We start from the raw sequence: 19,746 nt of genomic DNA, 5'->3' as shown, positions 1-19,746 counted from the left end.
CACACGATAAGTAGTTATTTTTAAAATGTATTTAAACAAACATAAGAAAATAAACAAAAGAAAAACTGGTTTCTCTTTATTGTTCCCTTGAGAAAAAGTAAAATTTCTCATTTGCAATGCTAGTTTTTGGTGAGTTATCCTTCAGTGATCACTATACATAACGCTTTATCCCAGATAATTAGAACTTTTGTGTTTGTAAGCATTTTAAGTTTTTTACCATTTTTTCCTTTTACCTCTTCAAAAAGAAGAGAACTTAAGTGGGCCAAGTGATTTCCCTGCCTGCTCAGTACCTAAGGTCCTCAGGGCATTACCCAGAGATCATATTAAATATATTAAACTTCTTACCTTCTTACTGGTCCAGTTTATAGCATAGTTGAAATTACCTTGTCATTTTTTAATTAAAATTAGTATTTAGATAATACAGATTTATGTGTCTGCATTGTAAATGTAAATGTGTTGCCTAAAATTCTTGAGGCGAAGAAAAGATGGAAACCCTAACTGTGTTTGTTGGTGCAGAATAATAATATTGTTGGGTCAGGGTCTGACATTAGGACTTCATGACATTCTCCTGTAGGATGTCTGATTGAGTTGACCCATCTGGGCTTTATTGGCAAGAACTGGATACAAAAGAAAACTTAATTCAACATTTATTAGAGAAATAAGGTTTTTGTCTAAGGTGGTTTTATTTTAAGTCTACGAAAACTGTCTTGATACATATAGACCAATAGTTTAGAGCTATTACTCAAAACTTTTATTTTCAAATTGAAGACTATGATTCTAAAAGCTACTCATAAGTCATCTTATGTTTTACTTACCTGACTTCCAAAATTTAAAATTTTGAAAAGTGACCTGAATCCTTTGTGGAACAAAGGAAAAATAAGTTGCCTGATTGTTACTTTCTTACTGCTTCAATATAAAAGAGAGATGACTTTGTGTAGTTTTTTAAAAGTTACTTTGAATTTTAAATATCCTACATAATTCCGTTGTGTCATTCTGCTACTGTTAATTTGGGATTATAATAGTTTATAGTTTATTCCTTTATAATAAGTAAGTTATAAAATGACTTATTTACTAGTGGAAGGAGAGGTAAAGTGGCCAGAATTAACATCTTTTCTCTTGAAGAAACTGGTAGATTTAATTGTATCTCAAAACCTGAATTTTGAATTTTAAATTATATAGTCTCAATTTAATGGAATAAATAGTGCTTATGAGTAGAGCTATATAGGGAGAGTGAGGACTTTTCTAAGCAAGACAAAAACCAAAAATATGTAAAATAAAATGCTGATAAATTTGATCACGTAAATTAAAGTTCCTGCACAGAAAAAATAGTTGAGTAAATAAAATTCAAAGACCAACAACAAACTGGGAAATTATTTGCATTACATACAATGAAGGGCAAAATACCTCTTATATATAAATGAAAAATTACTGGACAAGGATTCTAATTTTTTAAAAAAGCAGTCATAGGCCCAGATTAAAAAGAAACAGGGAAGTGGACTTGGCCCAGTGGTTAGGGCGTCTCTCTACCACATGGGAGGTCCGCGGTTCAAACCCCAGGCCTCCTTGACCCGTGTGGAGCTGGCCCATGCGCAGTGCTGATGTGCGCAAGGAGTGCCCTGCCACACAGGGGTGTCCCCAGCGTAGGGGAGCCCCACGCGCAAGGAGTGCGCCGGATAAGGAGAGCCGCCCAGCGTGAAAGAAAGTTCAGCCTGCCCAGGAATGGCGCCGCACACACGGAGAGCTGACACAACCAAAAGAAACTCAGATTCCCGTGCTGCTGACAACAACAGACATGAACAAAGAACATGCAGCAAATAGACACAGAGAACAGACAACTAGGGGGCGGGGGAGGGGAAGGGGTGGGAAATAAATAAATAAATCTTTAAAAAAAAATAAAAAGAAACAGACGGCTTATCAATATATAAAAAGATAAACCATCTCATTCATAAGTAAAAAGATGCAAACTAATGTAATACAAAGACACTGTTTTTCATCTATCAGTTAGGAAAAGATCAGAGTTTGATAGTCTAAGGTATTGGCCAAAATGTCAGGAAACAGGTACTTGTACAGTTCTATTGACTATACACATTGTGTCAGCCTTGAGGGTAATTTGAAAAGATCAAAATTTTAAATGTACAAACCTTTTGTTTGTCCCGACAATTCCACTTTAAAGCAATTCCACTTTAAGGAATTTATCCTACCCAAAGGTGTATGTGTAAAGTTAATTATAACTCTTTTTTCCTAATAGCATAGTATTAGAAACAAATATTTAACAATGTGGTACTGGTTAAATCAATTATAGCACATACAAAAACTGATATTCAGCTTTAAAATAATGAGGTAGATCTGTATAAATAGACATGGAACAATCCTCTAGATGTGAAAAATGCAAGGTGTTGAATAGTGCATATGCTTCAATTTGTGTGTGTGTATTTTAAAGATATGTGCCTTTAGATATGTTGTATTGCCATGGAAAATTTCTAGAAGATATATAAGAAATCACTAAAAGGGTTGCATATGGGCAAGGAAACTGGGGATCTACAGTAGGAGGTAGACATGTTTACTTTTCATTATGTATCTTTTTACTGTTTGAACTTTTTTATGTGCCTGTGTTCCCTTTTCAAAGTGAAAAAATATTTATATGATTTTAAACTTGTCTATGAGTGAATATTACTATAAAATACTGATTTATTCTTTCATATTTTGCAAACTTATTTTTAAAATTTTAGTAGTTCTACAATATTATCAATTAATTTTTTTGTCCTTTCAGTTGCACCACTTTGTTTTCTATACCACGAACCTTCCAAACTGTATCAGATATTCCGTGAGATGTATGTGCGCTTTTTCTTCAGACTCCATTCCATCTCTTCTCATCCTTCTGTAAGTTCATAGAAATGTGGATCAAATCAGACTCTAATCTGTTCTTTTATTCCCTGGAAAAAATTTTTAGCAACAGCAGATTTTCTTTACTCTTACTCAACTGAGAATTTTCCTTTCAAGAAAAAGTCTCCTGCTTAATTAAGTTATAAAGCAACAAATTTGAATTTTAATTTATGATGTCAAGCAATATATTTCTTAGAATAAATGAAAGAAAAGAAGAAATTTATGTTTGTTTATTTTGGGTAATAGAAAAGAAGAAGCCACTTCTCAATTACATTTAAATTATCTTTTATATAATAGAAATGTCAGTATTATTTTCCTTGACATGGATGCCGACTTCTTTAAACCCTGATTTCCTCATTTGTGAAATGAAGTTATTAACATTTCTTCTTTAGTGCTATAGGGAAGTCATCAAAGGACCCGGAGTGGTACTTGGCTCATAGAAGATGTTCAGTAAACAAATAGTTGCTGCTGCTGTTGTGTCCTTGTTAGGATCATCGTCATCATCTCTTCTTTGTTGATGAAAATCAAACATTTATTTATCACTCAATTTCCAATTTCATGTTTGGCTGGTTATCAGTTATTATGCTAGATATCTTCATTGTGTTTATTCAGTAGAAAGTTTCTTTGACCTCAGTATGAAAGTCAAGGAAAAGTATATTGAAAGTAGAATATATTTACCTGTTTTATTTTGGCTATACCTTTATCATATCTTTACTTTTTTCTTCCATAAGCTGATTAAAAGCCAAGTTTATTTGATTTCAGTTATGCTTTTTCACCCTTTGTGTCTGCTTTGGTCCACTTGGGGGTAACTTTGACTACTCTCCAGAAAAAAAAATTAAGTTGGAATGTTTGTCAGGGCTACTAAATTTCTCGAAAGTGTTACTGCTACTAAATTAAATATCTATTCTTTATATCCCCATTTTAATCCCCTGTATTCCTATTCTAAATTCCTCAGTACCCAGTCTTGCTCTAATATTTTGCTGGTGAAAATAACAGAATTCCAGGATGACACAAGTTGGGGCTCTTCTAAGACTACTTGATTTTTTTTAAAATGACTTGATTGTATTCTTATCTTCCATTGATGTTTTATCTAGACAAAGCAAAAGCATATTAATAATTCTTCTCTTTTCTAATACCTCATTCTTAACCTCAGATTTTCTACTCTCATTCTGCATACCATTTTATGCTTCAGAGTTAAAAAAAAAAAAAACTACCAAAAACTGGCTGCTCAGTACACACCCACGGTTGTTCTCCCCGTGCAGATCCCTGAATCCTGACACGGGGCAGCTCTGGATCCGTCTCAGTCTCCCTGCTGACCCTGAGCTGTCCTTTTTCAGCTAATTGATTAGGCCAGCCCTGCTTCTGCCTTTCTTTATTCAGTGAAATAAAAGACCTACGAGCTTCTCCTTTCTGGCTTGCATCCACACTAAAATATTTGGAACCGTGACAGCCTTTTTTCTTTAGAAAATCAAAAAGAGGATTAAAACTTCCTTACAAAGATCAACTCTGAGGAATGCTGAGCTGCAAGAAAGACTTTATTCAGAGTTGTCAACTAGTAAATGCACTTGAAAAAAAGTAGATTTAAGTTTTTAAAAAAAATCTCTTTGTACTAAGTAATCAAGCATTCTTGTTTGATAACTTCCTGATTCAAATTTCAAACGTAGGTCTTTCTCTGGGATGAATTTCAAAGGAAGAGTAAGAAAAGCAGGAAATATTTTCCCCAAACGGTGAGGCAGCCTGAGTAGAAGGGGTATTATGGAGGGAAAGAGCAAAGGGTATGGGCATATCAACAGTGAAATACCTGGAAACTGGAATGCATCCAGAGCAAACTAATTTTGCTGGGACCTAAGTGATAACAAGTGGCTTGTAAAGTATCAGATTTTCTGTAAAATGGTGTTTTCCTTAGAGCCTCCGGAAATTACATATCCTGTTCAGTGGGGAGCCTATTGTATTAAAAATGAGGCCCCCTTAGTATATCTACAAGAGTGGGCATCCATAAAGAGGGATGTATTTTATTTTCACATGGTTTCCTGCTTTTGACTCATAAACAATATAAAGAATATTTATGTTGATAGTCTTTATCTTATTTGCTGTTTGTAAGTAATTTTTTGTCATGGGTAATTTTTAAATTCTAAAATATGTTCTCTCTTATGATTCATTATCATATCTAGGGTATTGTGTCACTCTGTTTGCTGTTTGAAACTCTTCTTCAGACTTATCTTCCCCAACTCTTTTATCACCTACGAGAAATTGGGGCTCAACCGTGAGTATCTTTCTCTCCTAATAGAAGAGATACTTTCACATAAGAAAGCTCTTTTTTCTTCACTATAAAACACTTGCAAAGACGCATTAGTTCTTTTTTTTTCTTTCTTTCTTTATTTTTTTAATGTTACATTCAAAAAATATTCAAATAGCCCCCACCCCTCTCACCCCACTCCTCCCTCATCAACTTCTTTCATCATCGTGGCACATTCATTGCATTTGATGAATACATTTTGGAGAAATGCTGCACCGCATGGATTATAGTTTGCATTGTAGTTTACACTCTCCCCCAGTCCACCCAGTGGGCCATGGCAGAACATACAATGTCCAGCATCTATCCCTGCAGTACCACCCAGGACAACTCCTAGTACTGAAAATGCCCCCACATCATATCTCTTCTTCTTAAAAGAATCTAAGCTACCAATTTCCTCAATGAAACAATAATTAGCAAATAGTAAATTGTAACTCTATGTTGTGCCAAAAATTCTTGGAAGATTAACCAAAATCTTAACAAATTCTTATTTGCAAGGACTGTTGTGTCTGGTACAAGAAATACCAAAATGAACTAATTTCTATTCCTAATGAAAGGTTTTGGCCAAAAATGAGGCAAAAAAAATTGTAGAAACAAATATTCCATGAGAAATGTGATAATGTCAAAATTGTCAGTTTAAGCTAAATTTGTCAGAAAACAACCTACAAATACTACATAGGTTAAAGTTTGCTGTCTCTTAAAGTAAACTGGATCAATTACCTACCTTTGGGTTTACACTGTGATTTCTCCTTCCTAAAGTTTGAATATTTGTTCATTTTTCTCATTTTGAATTATGGGTAGATATGTAGAGTAGCTCTGGACTTCAAAATTATTGATTTTCTCTCTTTTTAAAAATAACAGTGTCTAAAGCAACAGAAGTTTTGAAATGATTGATTAATGTTTGTTCCTGTCTTTACCTTTAAGCAACTGTTTTCCCTATTAAGGAAGGCATATTTGAAAGGAGCATTAATTCTTTGAAGCCACAAAAGAAGTTAATGGGAAGTAGCATAGTTTAGTATTTATCTTCTCCAAACTTGAATCCCTAATACCCAAAAAAATGATCAATGAATTGGATAGATAGATGAATGGATGGGTGGATAGATCGGTGGAGGATAATGTGAGGGGTAGGGATTGAGAAACAGACCCAAATTCAAATTCCAGGTCTGTTAAACTGTGTAATCCTGGGAAAGTTATTTAGTTTACCTAAGCCTTACATTTTTTTCTTTAAATCAAGATAATCTAGTTTTCTCATCTTTACAATCAAGAGAATCACTTCTCTTATTCCTAAGCTTCGTGTTTGTATCTTCTCTCTCTTTTTCTTGATCAGTCTGACTAAAGGTTTCTCAATTTTATTCATCTTTTCAAAGAACTAGTTTGGGGTTTCATTAATTTTCTCTATTTTTTCTGTCCTCAATTTCATTGATTTCTGCTCTTATATTTTCTTCCTTATACTTGCTATAAGCTTATTTCACTCTTATTTTTTGACATGTTTAAGGGAAAGGCTTAGGTCATTTATTTGAGAGCTTTTTCCCTTTCAAATATAAGCATAATGCTGCAGATTTCCCTCAAAGCCCTGCTTTATCTCCATCCAGCAAGTTTTGATATATTATGTTGTCATTTTCATTCAATTCAAAATGTTTCTTAATTTCCGTTATGACTTTTCTTTGACCCATGGAGTATATAGAAGTATGTTGTTTAATTTTGAAATATTTGGAAATTTATCTTCCTGTATTCATTTCTATTTTAATTCTTTTGCAGTTAAACAACATGCTTCATATGATTTCATTTCTTATAAACTTTTTAGTTTCTTTTATGGCCCATAATATAATCCATGTTAATGAATTATGTTCCATGTGCACTTGAAAATGATTCTTATTCTGCTTATGTTGGTCAGAGTGTTCTATAAATGTCAATGAAGCCAAGTTTGTTGATGATGTTGTTTATGTCTCCTATATACTTCATGATTATCTGTGTACCTGTTCTATTGATTTTTGAGAGGAATGTAAGTCTCCAATTATAATTGTAGATTTGTCTGTTTCTTCCTTCAGTGCTGTTTTTACTTCATGTATTTTGAAGCTCTGCTTTTAGGATAATTAATTCCTTTATAATTATGTAATGTCTGTCTTTATTCCTGGTAATAAATCTACTATGTCTGATATTAATATAGCCATTCCAGTTTTCTTTTGATAACAAATTTGCATTGTGTACTCTTTTTTATTCTTTTACTTTTAATATATCTGTATTTTTGAAAAGCATAGTTTCATCTGTAAATGTGACAATTTCTGTCTTTTAATTGGTGTGTATGGGTCATTTACATTTAATATAGTTATTGATATGATTGAAAACAACTATTTTGCTAGACATTTTCTATTTGTTCCTGTGGTCTTTGTTCCTTTTTCCCTCTTTTTCTGCCTACTTTTGAATTGAGTACTTTTATTCCATTTCATCTCCATTGTTAGAATATTATTTATACCATTTGTTTTACTGTTGTCATTGTTGATAGGTACCCTAGGGTTTACAATATACATGTTTAATTAATCACATTCTACCTTCAAATAAACTCCATGCCTGGATGGTTTCACTGGTGAATTCTATCAAACTTCTAAGGAAGAAATAGTATCAGTCATTCTTCTGCTACTATAAAACTTTCTTTGTATTTAAATCTCAGCTATTTGATTATGATAGGTCTTGGCATGGATTTCTTTAGGTTTACTCTGTGTGTGAATCCCTGAGCTTCATGGTTTCTATAGGTATATGTCCTTCACCAAGTCTGGGAAGTTTTCAAACAGTATTTCTTCAAATATTTTTTCTATTCCCTTTTTTCTTTTTCCTGGAATTCCTATAGTATGATTGGTATGCGCTGAAGTTCTTTTAATTTTTTCCCCATCTTTTTTTTTTTTCTGTAATTCATATTGGATATTTTTTATTGATCTGTACTCAAATTCACAGACTCCTAAGTTATTTTCCGGTTTGCTCTTGGGGCCATCCAATGGGTTTTAATTTTGGTTATTGTATTTTTCAATTCTAAATTTTCCATTTGGTTCTTCTTCATATTGAAACTCATAGAATTATGCATTAAAAAGGATAAATTCCACTGTGTGGATTATACATTGATAAACTTTATTTTTTAAAAACTGATTCATGCTATCTATATATGGGGGTAGAATTTGTACTATTATTTTAGTAAGGCACTATGAGAAGTATAGTAAATGAAACTAGTTGAAGTTAATAATTTAGGTTTAAAAGTAAATGCTTTAAAAACAAACCAACAAATCAACAAACAAAACTCACCCTGGCTTTCCTTTCTCTCACTCAGCTAATAACCTCACTCCCCACCTCTTCTGTACCTCAAAATGTTTTGTTTTGTTTTTTAAGATTTTATTTATTTATTTCTCACCCCTCCCTCCATTGTCTGCTCTCTGAGTCCATTCACTGTGTGTTCTGTGTCTGCTTGTATTCTCATTAGGCAGCTCTGGGAACTGATCCTGGGACTTTCCAGAGTGGGAGAGAGGCGATCATTCTCTTGCGCCACCTCAGCTCCCTGGTCTTCTGCATCTCTTATTATCTCTCCTCTGTGTTTCTTTTTGTTGCATCATCTTGCTGTACCAGCTCTCTGCATGGGCCAGCACTCCTGCATGGGGCAGCACTCCTGTGTGTGTAACACTCTGCAGAGGCCAGCACTCTGTGTGGGCTAGCTCGCCACACGAGCCAGCTTGCCTTCACCAGGAGGCCCTGGGTATCAAACCCTGGGCCTCCTATATGATAGATGGGAGCCCAATTGCTTGAGCCACACCTGCTTCCATCAAAATGTTTCTTATTTTCATACTTTTCTTTTTTCATGCCTGTCTCCTCTCCTTTCATTACAAGGACAAGTCTACCACTGGTGTTCTATTTCTTTTTCTTTTCTTTCTTTTTTTTTATTTTTGCTTTTAGTCAAATACAATTTAAAAGAAATTAAAAAAACAAGGTATACATTCTAATATAAATTGTGTAAATCAAGTACTGATATACTGTTTCCTCCTTTTTATTTGATAAGGTACTCCAGGATATACCAAACATTCTTAAAAGAGGAATAACATGATTACATCTGAAAGAGATTAAGAAGAATGATTAATGACAAAGCACATATTCTGACCAAATTCCTTTAACTGAAAGCTTCTTTTATATCTTTAAAATGATATTCTAAAACCAACCAAAAAGCTTAAATTTTTGATACTATTACCTATATGAACTTTGTTATATTGGAACAATAGTTATCCATTATTGAGAAATTTCTGAAATTTGGGGATATTTTTTGGTCGTAAGAGAAGTAATACATTGGCACCAACAAAGACAGTCTCTGGGTCCCTTTCTTTTAAGAAAATAACACAGATATTTATCTACCTAATTTTATAACAATTCCAGAAAAGAGTATGACTAGCACCTCTCAGGAGCAGTCAAGTTATTTTATATGCTAATAGATAGTACAAAAATGTGAGGGAAGTAATTTATCTCTTGAGACAGCAAAGCCAAAGAGTTCATTTTCTGATTCCAAGAGAGAAATAATATTTTGGAAATATAACCTACTTATAAATAATGTGATCTCATAAGGATTTTTGTTTTTAGCAAAATGCAATTCAGTTAAACTTTCTGGTTGAACTTTTGGCATTCTAATATCCTCCTCTCCTAAATGAAGTGTTTAAAATCAGAGATCTATTCCTAAGGTTGATCTTTTGACATTCTAATATCTTCCTCTCTAAAATGAAGGTAAGAAGCCAGAGATCTATTTCTAAGTTTCCTTATAAATTTAAAAGTTTTTTCTTTGTCCTTCTAAAGCTCCTACCTGTTGCTTTATTATATTCATCCTAAGTAAACATTTGACCGAAATGTAGAAATATAATACAATGAAATGGAAAGTATCAAACCATCAAGCATTTCAAGTATTTGGGATAAAATTCCAAATTATTATGGCTTGCCTTGAATTGTTAAGACTAATAGAAGAATAGTTTATTGATACCTAATTAGTATACACTCTGAAAAATGGAATGTACAAGTGAGTTTTCTGAAATTTGAACTATAATATAAAAGAGGGGCCAGCAGATGTAATTCTTCCTCTTAATACTTTGAGACCACTAATTTGAGGACTCATTGTTTCTCAGCACTGCACTCTTATTTTTTCTTAATTCTTTTAACATGTATAACACAAAATTTCTCATTTTAACCACTTATATGTGTACAATTCAGTGGCATCAGTTATATTCACAGTATTGTGTCATCATCAACACTATCCATTACCAAATTTTTTATACTCCAAACAGAAACTGTTTACACTTTAAGTAATAAACTCCTGTCCCCAGGCCTTGGCAGTCAGTCTGTAATCTACTTTCTGTCTCTATGAATTTACTTATTCTAGGTACTACAGATAAGTGAAATCATATAATCTTTACCTTTTGTGTTTGTCTATTTTCACTCAACATGATGTCTTCATTGTTCATTCATGTTATAGCATGCATTAGAACTTCATTCCTTTTAATGGCTGAATAATATTCCATTGGTTACATGTACCACATTTTGTTTATCCATTCACCTGTTGATAGACACTTGGGTTGCTTCCATCTTTGGACTTTTGTGAACAATGATGCTATGAACATTGGTGTATAAACATCGATTTGAGTCACTGTTTTCAATTCTTTGGGATATATACCTAGAAGTAGAATTGCCAGGACATGTGGTAATTCTATGTTTAACTTTTTGAGGAGTTGCCAAACCATATTCCACAATGGCTGCACCATTTTACATTCCCACCAGCAATGTGTGAGGGTTACTATTTCTCCACATCTTTGCCAATACTTATTTTCCATTTTTAAAAGATAATAGTCAGGGAAACGGATTTGGCTCACCTGATAGACTATCCGTCTACCACATAGGAGGTCCAGGGTTCAAACCCAGGGCCTCCTGACCTGTGTGGTGAGCTGGCCCACGCGCAGTGCTGATGCGTGCAAGGAGTGCCTTGTCACCCAGGGGTGTCCCCCACGTAGGGGAGCCCCACGCGCAAGGAGTGCACCCCTCAAGGAGAGCTGCCCCACGTGAAAAAAGCACAGCCTGCCCAGGAGTGGCACCACACACATGGAGAGCTGATGCAGCAAGATGACACAAAAAAAGAGACATAGATTCCTGGTGCCACTGACAAGAATGCAAGCAGACAAAGAACACACAGCAAATGGACAGAGAGAGGAGACAACGGGCGGGGGGGAAGAGATAGCGGGGAGAAATAAATAAAATAAAATAAAAAAGAGATAATAGCCATCCTACTGGGTGTGAAGTGTATCTCATTGTGGGTTTGATTTACATTTTCCTAATGGCTAATGGTATTGAGCATATTTTCCTGTGCTAATTGGCCATTTGTGTACCTTTTTTGGAGAAATGTCTATCTAAGTCCTTTCGCCATTTTTTAATTGGGTTGTTTGTCTTTTTGTTGTTGAGTTGTTAAGAGTTCTTTATATATTCTGGGCTTGAAACCCTTGTCAGATATATGATTTCCAGATATTTTCTCCCATTCTATAGGTTGCCTTTTCACTTTCTTGATAATATCCTTTGAAGTACAAAGTTTTTAAATTTTGATGAAGTCCAACTTATCTGATTTTTCTTTTGTTGCTCATGCTTTCGATGTCATAGCTAAGAATACATTCCCTAATACAAAATCCTGTAATGTTTTCCTGATGTTTTCTTCTAAAAGTTTTATAGTTTTAGCTCTTATATTTAGGCCACTAATCCATTTTGAGTTCATTTTTATATATGGTATGATTGAGGGGTCCACTTTATCCCTTTTCATGTGAGTATCCAGTTTTCCCAGCACCATTTGTTGAAGAGACTATTCTTCCCTCATCGAATGGACTTGGTCCCCTTGTCAAAAATCAGTTGACCATCGATGCGTAGGCACCACTGCACTTTTGCAGCTTTTAAGGGAGTACTTGAGTTTTAAATACCCATATGCCTTGTGAGACTCTCAAAGGAGATACCCTAGCAATAGTTGTGCTCCTCTGATTTTGTCTTTCTGTAAGAAAAAAATTGTACTGGTGAAACTTTATTTTCTTTTATCCTTGCTTACAGACTTCGTATATCATTTAAATGGATGGTTCGAGCTTTCTCTGGATACTTAGCTACGGATCAACTCTTGCTTTTGTGGGATAGAATCCTAGGATACAACTCTTTGGAAATTCTTGCTGGTAAGAATAAGTGCATTGTAAAACATATGCTGTTTCTATAGTATAGTAAGGCCACAACCCGTTCTAATGTTTACTATCTTTAATCTGATCTAAGTCTACAGTTACCTGTAATTTCCAATTCAGAAACATTTAATAGATTGAACATTTGACAATGGCTTAGAGTACAGGTACTGAAGTTCAGTAATCTAGATACTTCTGTTTGCCTAACACCAGACTATTCCTAGTCTTGGCTCCCAGAAAAGTCCACTTCCCTTCCCTTCTCCTGTTTTAATCCAGCCATGGCTTATTATCTCTGAACAACACCTGTGAGATCTGTGTAGTCGAGTATAGGTTCTGGGGCTACCTTCCATCTTAGCATTCTGATCTGTGTCCCTTCTCAACTACTACCTAAACTCTAGACTGAAATCTCGGCTCTTTTGGGCCCCTCTTTACACTAAATTCAAAACCTTTTCCTTTTTACTACAGTCTCTGACTCCCATGTTGATGGCTGAGTTTCCCCTTTTAGATATTCTCTCAAGCCCCGTAGCTCTTACAATGGATATACATACAAAACAATTGTATGATAATATACAAGGCATCTGTTTCTTATTATTTGTATTATTTTGCTTCTCTTATGCTACACAGATACAGCTATTGGTATCACTGGGATTATCAGTCAAGTCAGTAGTAATTATGATGTTTTTCATAACAATGATTGGAGAACAGGAAAGTTTTGAGAGTGCTGGATCCAATCTTCTTCTCTGTTTAAGATTAAACAATTTATTTACCCTCTGTAAGCCTTTAATTCCTTATCTTAAATTGATAGCATTGTAAAGTCACTTCTCTGGGTCATTGTAGAAATGTTTAGTTGGAGAAGACCCTTTCCTTGTAAAAGCTTCTTTGGGTACCGTATTAACATGTTTTTAAGTGCTAAGAGGTCTATAGTAATTGGGTGGCATTTTGAAAAGGAAAATTAGAATAATAAAATACTATGATGATAATTGTCACCCCAGTATAATAAGAGAGATAACTTAGAGATTTTTTGTTGTTGTTGATGTTTTTACAACTCCTGGTAGCCTCTCTCAATTTTTTAAAAAGCCCATACAATTGTGATTTAGGGGAGAATGGTCTGCCTTCATCTGTTTTGGCTGAATGGCAGTGATACATATAGAGATAGAAGGAATCCTAGAGTTCATCAGGTATAACTTCTGTTAACTATTTCTGATAGACAGGCCTCATCCTCTCTTTGAACACTTCATTGTTGGGTAATCTCTGTCTTATCAGATAGCCCATTTCATTTCTAGATGATATGACTTCTTAAAATGTATTCTTGTTAAGTCAGGATCATTACCATATTTTTTTTCACTCTTGAATCCCCAATCCTTCCCCAAAGTCTTCTATTTTTCCAGGCTAATTAGCCAAGTTTTCTACTACTGTTTCTCAGATATTGGGATTTAAAACTTTTTTGCCAAACAGTTCTCCTCTGGATATGCCATAAATTTGGAAGAATATAGTATTTAGCTTTTGATAGCAAATTTTTAAAATTCACCAAAGCATGTTAAAGAAGAAGGTTCAATATACAAAAATACTTTCTAATATTAGGGCTTTTCAGAAGTAGAATGGGCTACTTTAACCGGAAGGATAAAGAGTTTTCCTACTCGGGAAGGAAGGTTGAATTAAAAGGCTCTTCCAACTTAAATTCTCTCATTCTGTACCTTATCACCCCTCAGCAAACTGAAGGAAAAAAAGAAATAAATATATATTTAGTACTGTATTTGCTCTAAGCCAGGCATTCTGCTGTGAGCACAATACATTAACTGAAAAGTTACTGATGAATAAGTAGAAATGCAATCCACACTGTTGTATCCATCTACTTTCCCTGTTGGAAAAATTCTAGAATATATAAAAATGGAACTAGGCTGATTGGTGTTCCCCTATCATGAAAATCAGATAAAGAGCCATAAGGGCAAGATAATTTCCTGTAGATATTCAAAAATTGCTTTTGATTAAAGCATACATTTTTGGGTATGAATATTTGGGGACCATGTTTTCTGGTCAAATAATCCTTAGGAATATTTTAGTAAATATCACTGCTTGGTAAATTAGAACTTTTAAAGAATAGTTTAAAACAAAGATGTCTTAATGCTAATAATAAAGTTCCTTAGAATTAAAGTAATGAGAGTAGTTTAAAAGACCAAAAGTAAATATTAGAGTTTTTACATTTCAGATGAAGCATGATTCCAGTTAAAAATACCCAAAGATAGATCTTTTCTCCTTTGACAAACAAACCGGTTCAGTGGAAGGGCTGGGCAAACCAAACATGAAGCAGAGGGAAAGGAACTTCTGTGATATGACACCAAGATAAATAAAGGTTATGAGCATATAAACATTTTGGATGCTGAGGTCAATTAGTGAACTATTCTTTTATTCCTACCCCATTCCCAAATCCCATCTACCTTTAGAAAAACAATTTCCCCCTATGAAAAACTCTTTTTCCTGCTGCAGCAGAAAATATAGCCATTTTGCCAAGCTTTCATTAACTCTGTTCAGGTATATTCAAAAAAGGAAGTAATGATCACACTTCTTAGCTTCTAAAATGTCTCCACCATACAAAATATGATTTCAGATATTGGGAAGCTGGTCCACAGAAATGGTTTTCAGTAAATATTGTTGTGAACTTGAAGCTTGGTCACTTTTAAGTACTTGAGTTTTCACCTTTTCAATTAAAGAGTAAATTCTCTGTCCCAAATCTCTTGTATCCTTGTTATATATTGAATAATATAGCTGACTTGAGTTTTAAAATTTTGTTTGACCACTCTCATCTGTTTTTTTTTTTCCTCCAGAATATTCCTATCTAACTGTTCTAATGCTTTTTTGCCAAACTGAGCAAGTTCTGTTGTGCCTTTGAAAAATGCCTTTGCTTCCCAGTCAGTGATTGCACTCTGCCTTTGTCTAACTACTCTTCAGGAGCAAACACATATCAGAGTCCAGGAGGGCCACGGCATTATCCTTTGTGCCATCTCTGTTAACCATTCTGAGGGACAGCAGAGAAGAGGAGGCTGAGGAGCGCACAGATGTCAGGGATGAGTCATTAGGGCTTACCTTCAATCTCAATAATGTCATTACAACACGGTTAGCAACACAGGCTTTTGAGCCGGGCTTGAACATTGTCTCTACAAACTCCTAGCTGTGTGATGCTTAGCATGTCAATCAAACTCGCACTGCCTAGTTTCCACATTAGTAAAATGAGACAAATAGTACTTAACTCATAGGATCGGTGTGAGAATTAACTACTATCACTGTGTATTAGTCAGCCAAAGGGGAGCTGATGCAAAATATCAGAAATCGGTTGGTTTTTATAAAGGGTATTTATTTATTTGGGGTAGGAGCTTACAGATACCAGGCCATAAAGCATAAGTTACTTCCCTCACCAAAGTCTATTTTCATATGTTGGAGCAAGATGGCTGCTGATATCTGTGAGGCTTCCTGGGTTCCTCTCTTCCAGGGTCTTGCTTCTCTCTGGGTTCAGGGTTCATCTCTTCCCAGGGCTTGCTTCTTCCTGGGCTCAGCGTTCCTCTCTTCCTGAGACTTGCTTCTCTTTCTTCTGTGAGCTTACTTCCCAGGGCTCCAGCTTAAGGGTTCAGCATCAAACTCCAAAACCCTCAACTCTGACCTTTGCCATGCCTTTTATCTGTAAATCCCCACCCACCAAGGAGCGGGGACTTAACACCCTAATGACATGGCCCAATCAAAGCCCTAATGATAACTTAGTCACGCCCAGGTACAGACCACATTACAAACATAAGCCAATGTCTATGTTTGAAATATATAACCATATTAAATTGCTACATTCACTATTATTATTCCATAGTAAAAAAATATATTCAATGTATATAGATTCATATTTACATCAGCTATACAATAGACCTAGGAATCAGTCTTCCAGATAACTTGAAGATTCCTTACCACTAATTCCCTATACTTCAAGGAAATGTTGATGAAAAGCAGGGTAAAGTCAAGAGTCATGTCCAACCAGTACTATCTCCTTATCAGGGTCATCTGCCTTACATGGGTGCTTCCATTGTTTGTAATGAATCATATCCTAACATGAAGGTCTATGGTAGATTGTATATGAATAAGTATGGCATGTTTTCAATACTTTTTTCACATGCATTTATATAATGGAATCTAAATGTTGTTTTCAACTTAATATATGTTGTTGACTTTAAAGATGTCCTGTAATGTGTTTTTTTCTCCAAGCTTCAACTTCTTTTTTCCTGTAGCCAACACTAATGTCAGTGTCAGAATCAATCCCACAGAAGCCCTCCCCATGGACACACATTTGTGAGACTCTAAGAAAGTCAATGCTGAGTATAAAAAATATAAACATAACAAAATAATCTAAAAATATAAGAAGAAAAGCCTTCATTGCCAGATTTCTATCTATCAGGAAGCCTCCTTGATACAAATGAAATGTGAGCTAATAAATTTTACAATTCAATCTCCATGTAACTTTTCAGAAGCCTCTCTCTTGCATTACTAAGAAACACCTGCATTAAAATAAACCTTAATTTATAAGACAGCCATTAGGTCTTCATGCCATTTTAAAACTTACCATTTAAATTCTTTAAAACTTATCATTTAAATTATAAGTATGAAGGAAACAATCTGTAAATGGCTTTAAGACCATTGGGTTTTCCTTTTTCCAAAAAATATGGGATTCAGTTTGTCTAACCCCAAGCACTCTTTTCTAAGAAGACAATTTCCATTCATCACAAGACCATAACTAAGAGTGCGGGTGTACAATCATATAAAGCACTCACTCCGAGCTTTCATAGTTGGTTGTGGGCATATGGGCATAACAGTAAGTGTGTTGGGCTGATGAGTAGGCGAGCAGTTGAAATAGTATGCATTCTTTTCCAGTCCTGGCAGCTGCTGTGTTTGCTTTCCGAGCAGTGAACCTGATGGAGGTGACATCACTGGCTGCAGCTGAAGTAAGGATAAGTTTCGCTCTGATGGGATGGAAATAGTTCCTGAGAGATTGCCAGCCATGGCACTTTAGTCTCAGATGCATAGGACACACGTTACTCATAGACTAGTTTTTTAACCTGGGTAAAAACCTGTAAGTTCTAAGCAAAGTAATATCAAATATTCAAATTCCTTCAATACTAGAAAACAGTCTTCTTGCGAAAGTGGTCATAAACAAGATTATTATAGGAAACCCTTTTAACCATTATAGGAAACTAGATATCCAGTAATTTTAATAGAAACTATCAGAGTTTATCTTGCATTCTCTGATTATCCATGTGTTATGCTCATAGAACAAAGAAAACCTATTTGAGAGCATTAGAAATCTGTTTTTGGCAGATATAGTAAAGATATGTAGGCTAAAAATACTTGGTTATTTTTAATTGTGAGTTAATTATTTAAAACTTTTTTCTTTTAATGGCATAATTTGTACCTGAAATATAGTTCAATTAAATAGTGGCTTACCATGTTACTCTATTTGTTATCTCTCATAGAAATGTAAGTTGTATCCTTAAAATAGCTGCCTACACTCTTTGTTTAAAGGGAAGAGGATGTTTATGTCTTGCAACTGAATAAACATTAGTTCCATCTCAAAATTATTTCCTGAAGTCAGCTACTCCTCATTCTAGTATTAGGGGACTAGGATTTGTAATGTAAGGTTATTTATAGAAGCAAGTTGAAATGTTAGACCTCTTATAAACCCATGCTACCTTGTATATTTGAAGAAGGCTCAAGGCTAAAGCCCAGGTTATTTTCTACTGCACATTTTAGCACTTCACACATAGACTAACCTTGAGAAATTCAGAAAAGAGAAGGAAAGTTGTTTAGTACAAAGATTGAGGACAAATCTGAAGAACCTGGCAGGTGTGTTGATGCCAGAATTTCATTGTAATGATGTGTGTCTGTTGTTGTGCCTTATTTTATAGTTTTCACTTTGCTAATTAGAACTCTGATATTAATAATTCTTTTTGTTTTTTGTTTCAGGCAGTTCTTGCTGACCTTTCCACTTTAAAAGTTATGCCTCTTCTTCAGATTTTTCTGTTTGCTACTGTCACCTGAGCTTCTTCAAGATCACTGACTACACACCTAGGTTTTCATTAGAAACTAATCATGAACTATGCAAATTCTGCATAAAACCAAAATTAACCTTTGCATAAAAGCCAATAAAGATCATGTTTCCTTCACAGTTTAGCCTAAGTAGTTTTTCACTTTTTGAAATAATAACTCTGCACACCAAATATTGTATGCATGCTGCTGATTTTCAAGACAGAAGCAAAGATATAACGTCTGCTAAATTGAGCATACTGTATCCAATCCTACTTGTAAAAGGCATGTTACAATATATGCAATAAGAACTGAAGATACTGTAATAAACTTGAAGAGGTAATGTAGCTTCTGGGATAATTCTCTTATGTCAGCTTGTAAATTTATCTTTAGATAATGTATTATTTTATCTTATGAATTGCTCCTCGCTCAGAGCTATAGTGGGGAAGAGATGGATATGTATGAGGTGGGATGATGGGGGAGTGGAGGGAAGACTTGAATGAGATAATGCTTTTGAGTTGGAATTCAAATGTACTTTGATGTTTTTAGCAACTTTTCTCCTACCAGGGATCTTTTAGATCCCTTCCATTTTATTTCTCCTTTATTTTTTTTCTTCTTTATTTTCTTTTAAATATTATTTCTCCTTTAAAGATCTCTACTGGAAAGGTCAAATACTGTTGTCTCTGTGGGACAATGTTTTATTCTTTACTCTTTGAGAAAAGTCAGAAAATTTGGGGGCTGATCCCTTCAAACTTCTTAATTCCATTTCTTGGTTGAAAGACTTGACACTCCTGAGGCCTGTTGCCAGATTCTGTTATTTTGGAAGTATACAAAGAAGGCACCCAAGAGAATGAAGAATCAAAACCATATCCACTTTTGCTGAAGCTTGATTGAACAAGATTTGCTTCTAGGACAGGGCAGCTGAAAGAGACTAGAAGTAGGTACTAAACATTCATTCTAGAGCTGAAGGCATTATACAAGGCATCACTTTAATTTTGGTCTTTATTAAAAGTAAGAGGTCTTATTTCATGTTACTTTCAAAAAACTTGCCATTTCTATAACGTGGATTAATAGTATGTGGGAAAAAGAAAAAGCCCCAAAACCACTCACTGACTTTTGATTTTACGCTCAAATCACTTCATTTCATTCCAATGTAACTATAAATCAATAGATATATATGCTTATGTGTTGCCTAGAATTTTATTAAGTTTTATTCAAATGTATTTAATAAGTCCTTTATTTAAAAAGAGTATATGTTAGAAAATACATGAGATTTTAACACAAGACTGCAAGTGTGATGGAGTTGATACAACT

The 19,746-nt window shown here is 34.6% G+C and overlaps 1 protein-coding gene across 4 annotated transcripts in view; it reads left to right on the top strand.

Annotated features, from left to right (window-relative positions):
* The window catches only part of TBC1D19 (TBC1 domain family member 19), a 154,565-nt gene extending 135,991 nt beyond the window's left edge, over window positions 1–18,574 (top strand). For 3 of the 4 annotated variants that reach the window (XM_058300110.2, XM_004452239.5, XM_004452241.5), the window contains 5 exons: window positions 2,771–2,880; window positions 5,055–5,146; window positions 12,266–12,381; window positions 17,284–17,354; window positions 18,373–18,574. In XM_058300110.2, coding sequence (XP_058156093.1) covers window positions 2,771–2,880; window positions 5,055–5,146; window positions 12,266–12,381; window positions 17,284–17,354; window positions 18,373–18,447 — 464 coding nt within the window. In that variant the 3' untranslated portion in view covers window positions 18,448–18,574. Of the gene's footprint in view, window positions 1–2,770; window positions 2,881–5,054; window positions 5,147–12,265; window positions 12,382–16,620; window positions 16,730–17,283; window positions 17,355–18,372 lie in introns of those variants that run through there. The other variant, XM_071217148.1, reaches the window with a different exon arrangement.
* Window positions 18,575–19,746: the final 1,172 nt, after the last annotated feature.

This window comes from Dasypus novemcinctus, chromosome 1, assembly GCF_030445035.2.
Source record: "Dasypus novemcinctus isolate mDasNov1 chromosome 1, mDasNov1.1.hap2, whole genome shotgun sequence".
NCBI lineage: Eukaryota > Metazoa > Chordata > Mammalia > Cingulata > Dasypodidae > Dasypus > Dasypus novemcinctus.
This window is presented reverse-complemented; position numbering and strand designations above follow the sequence as displayed.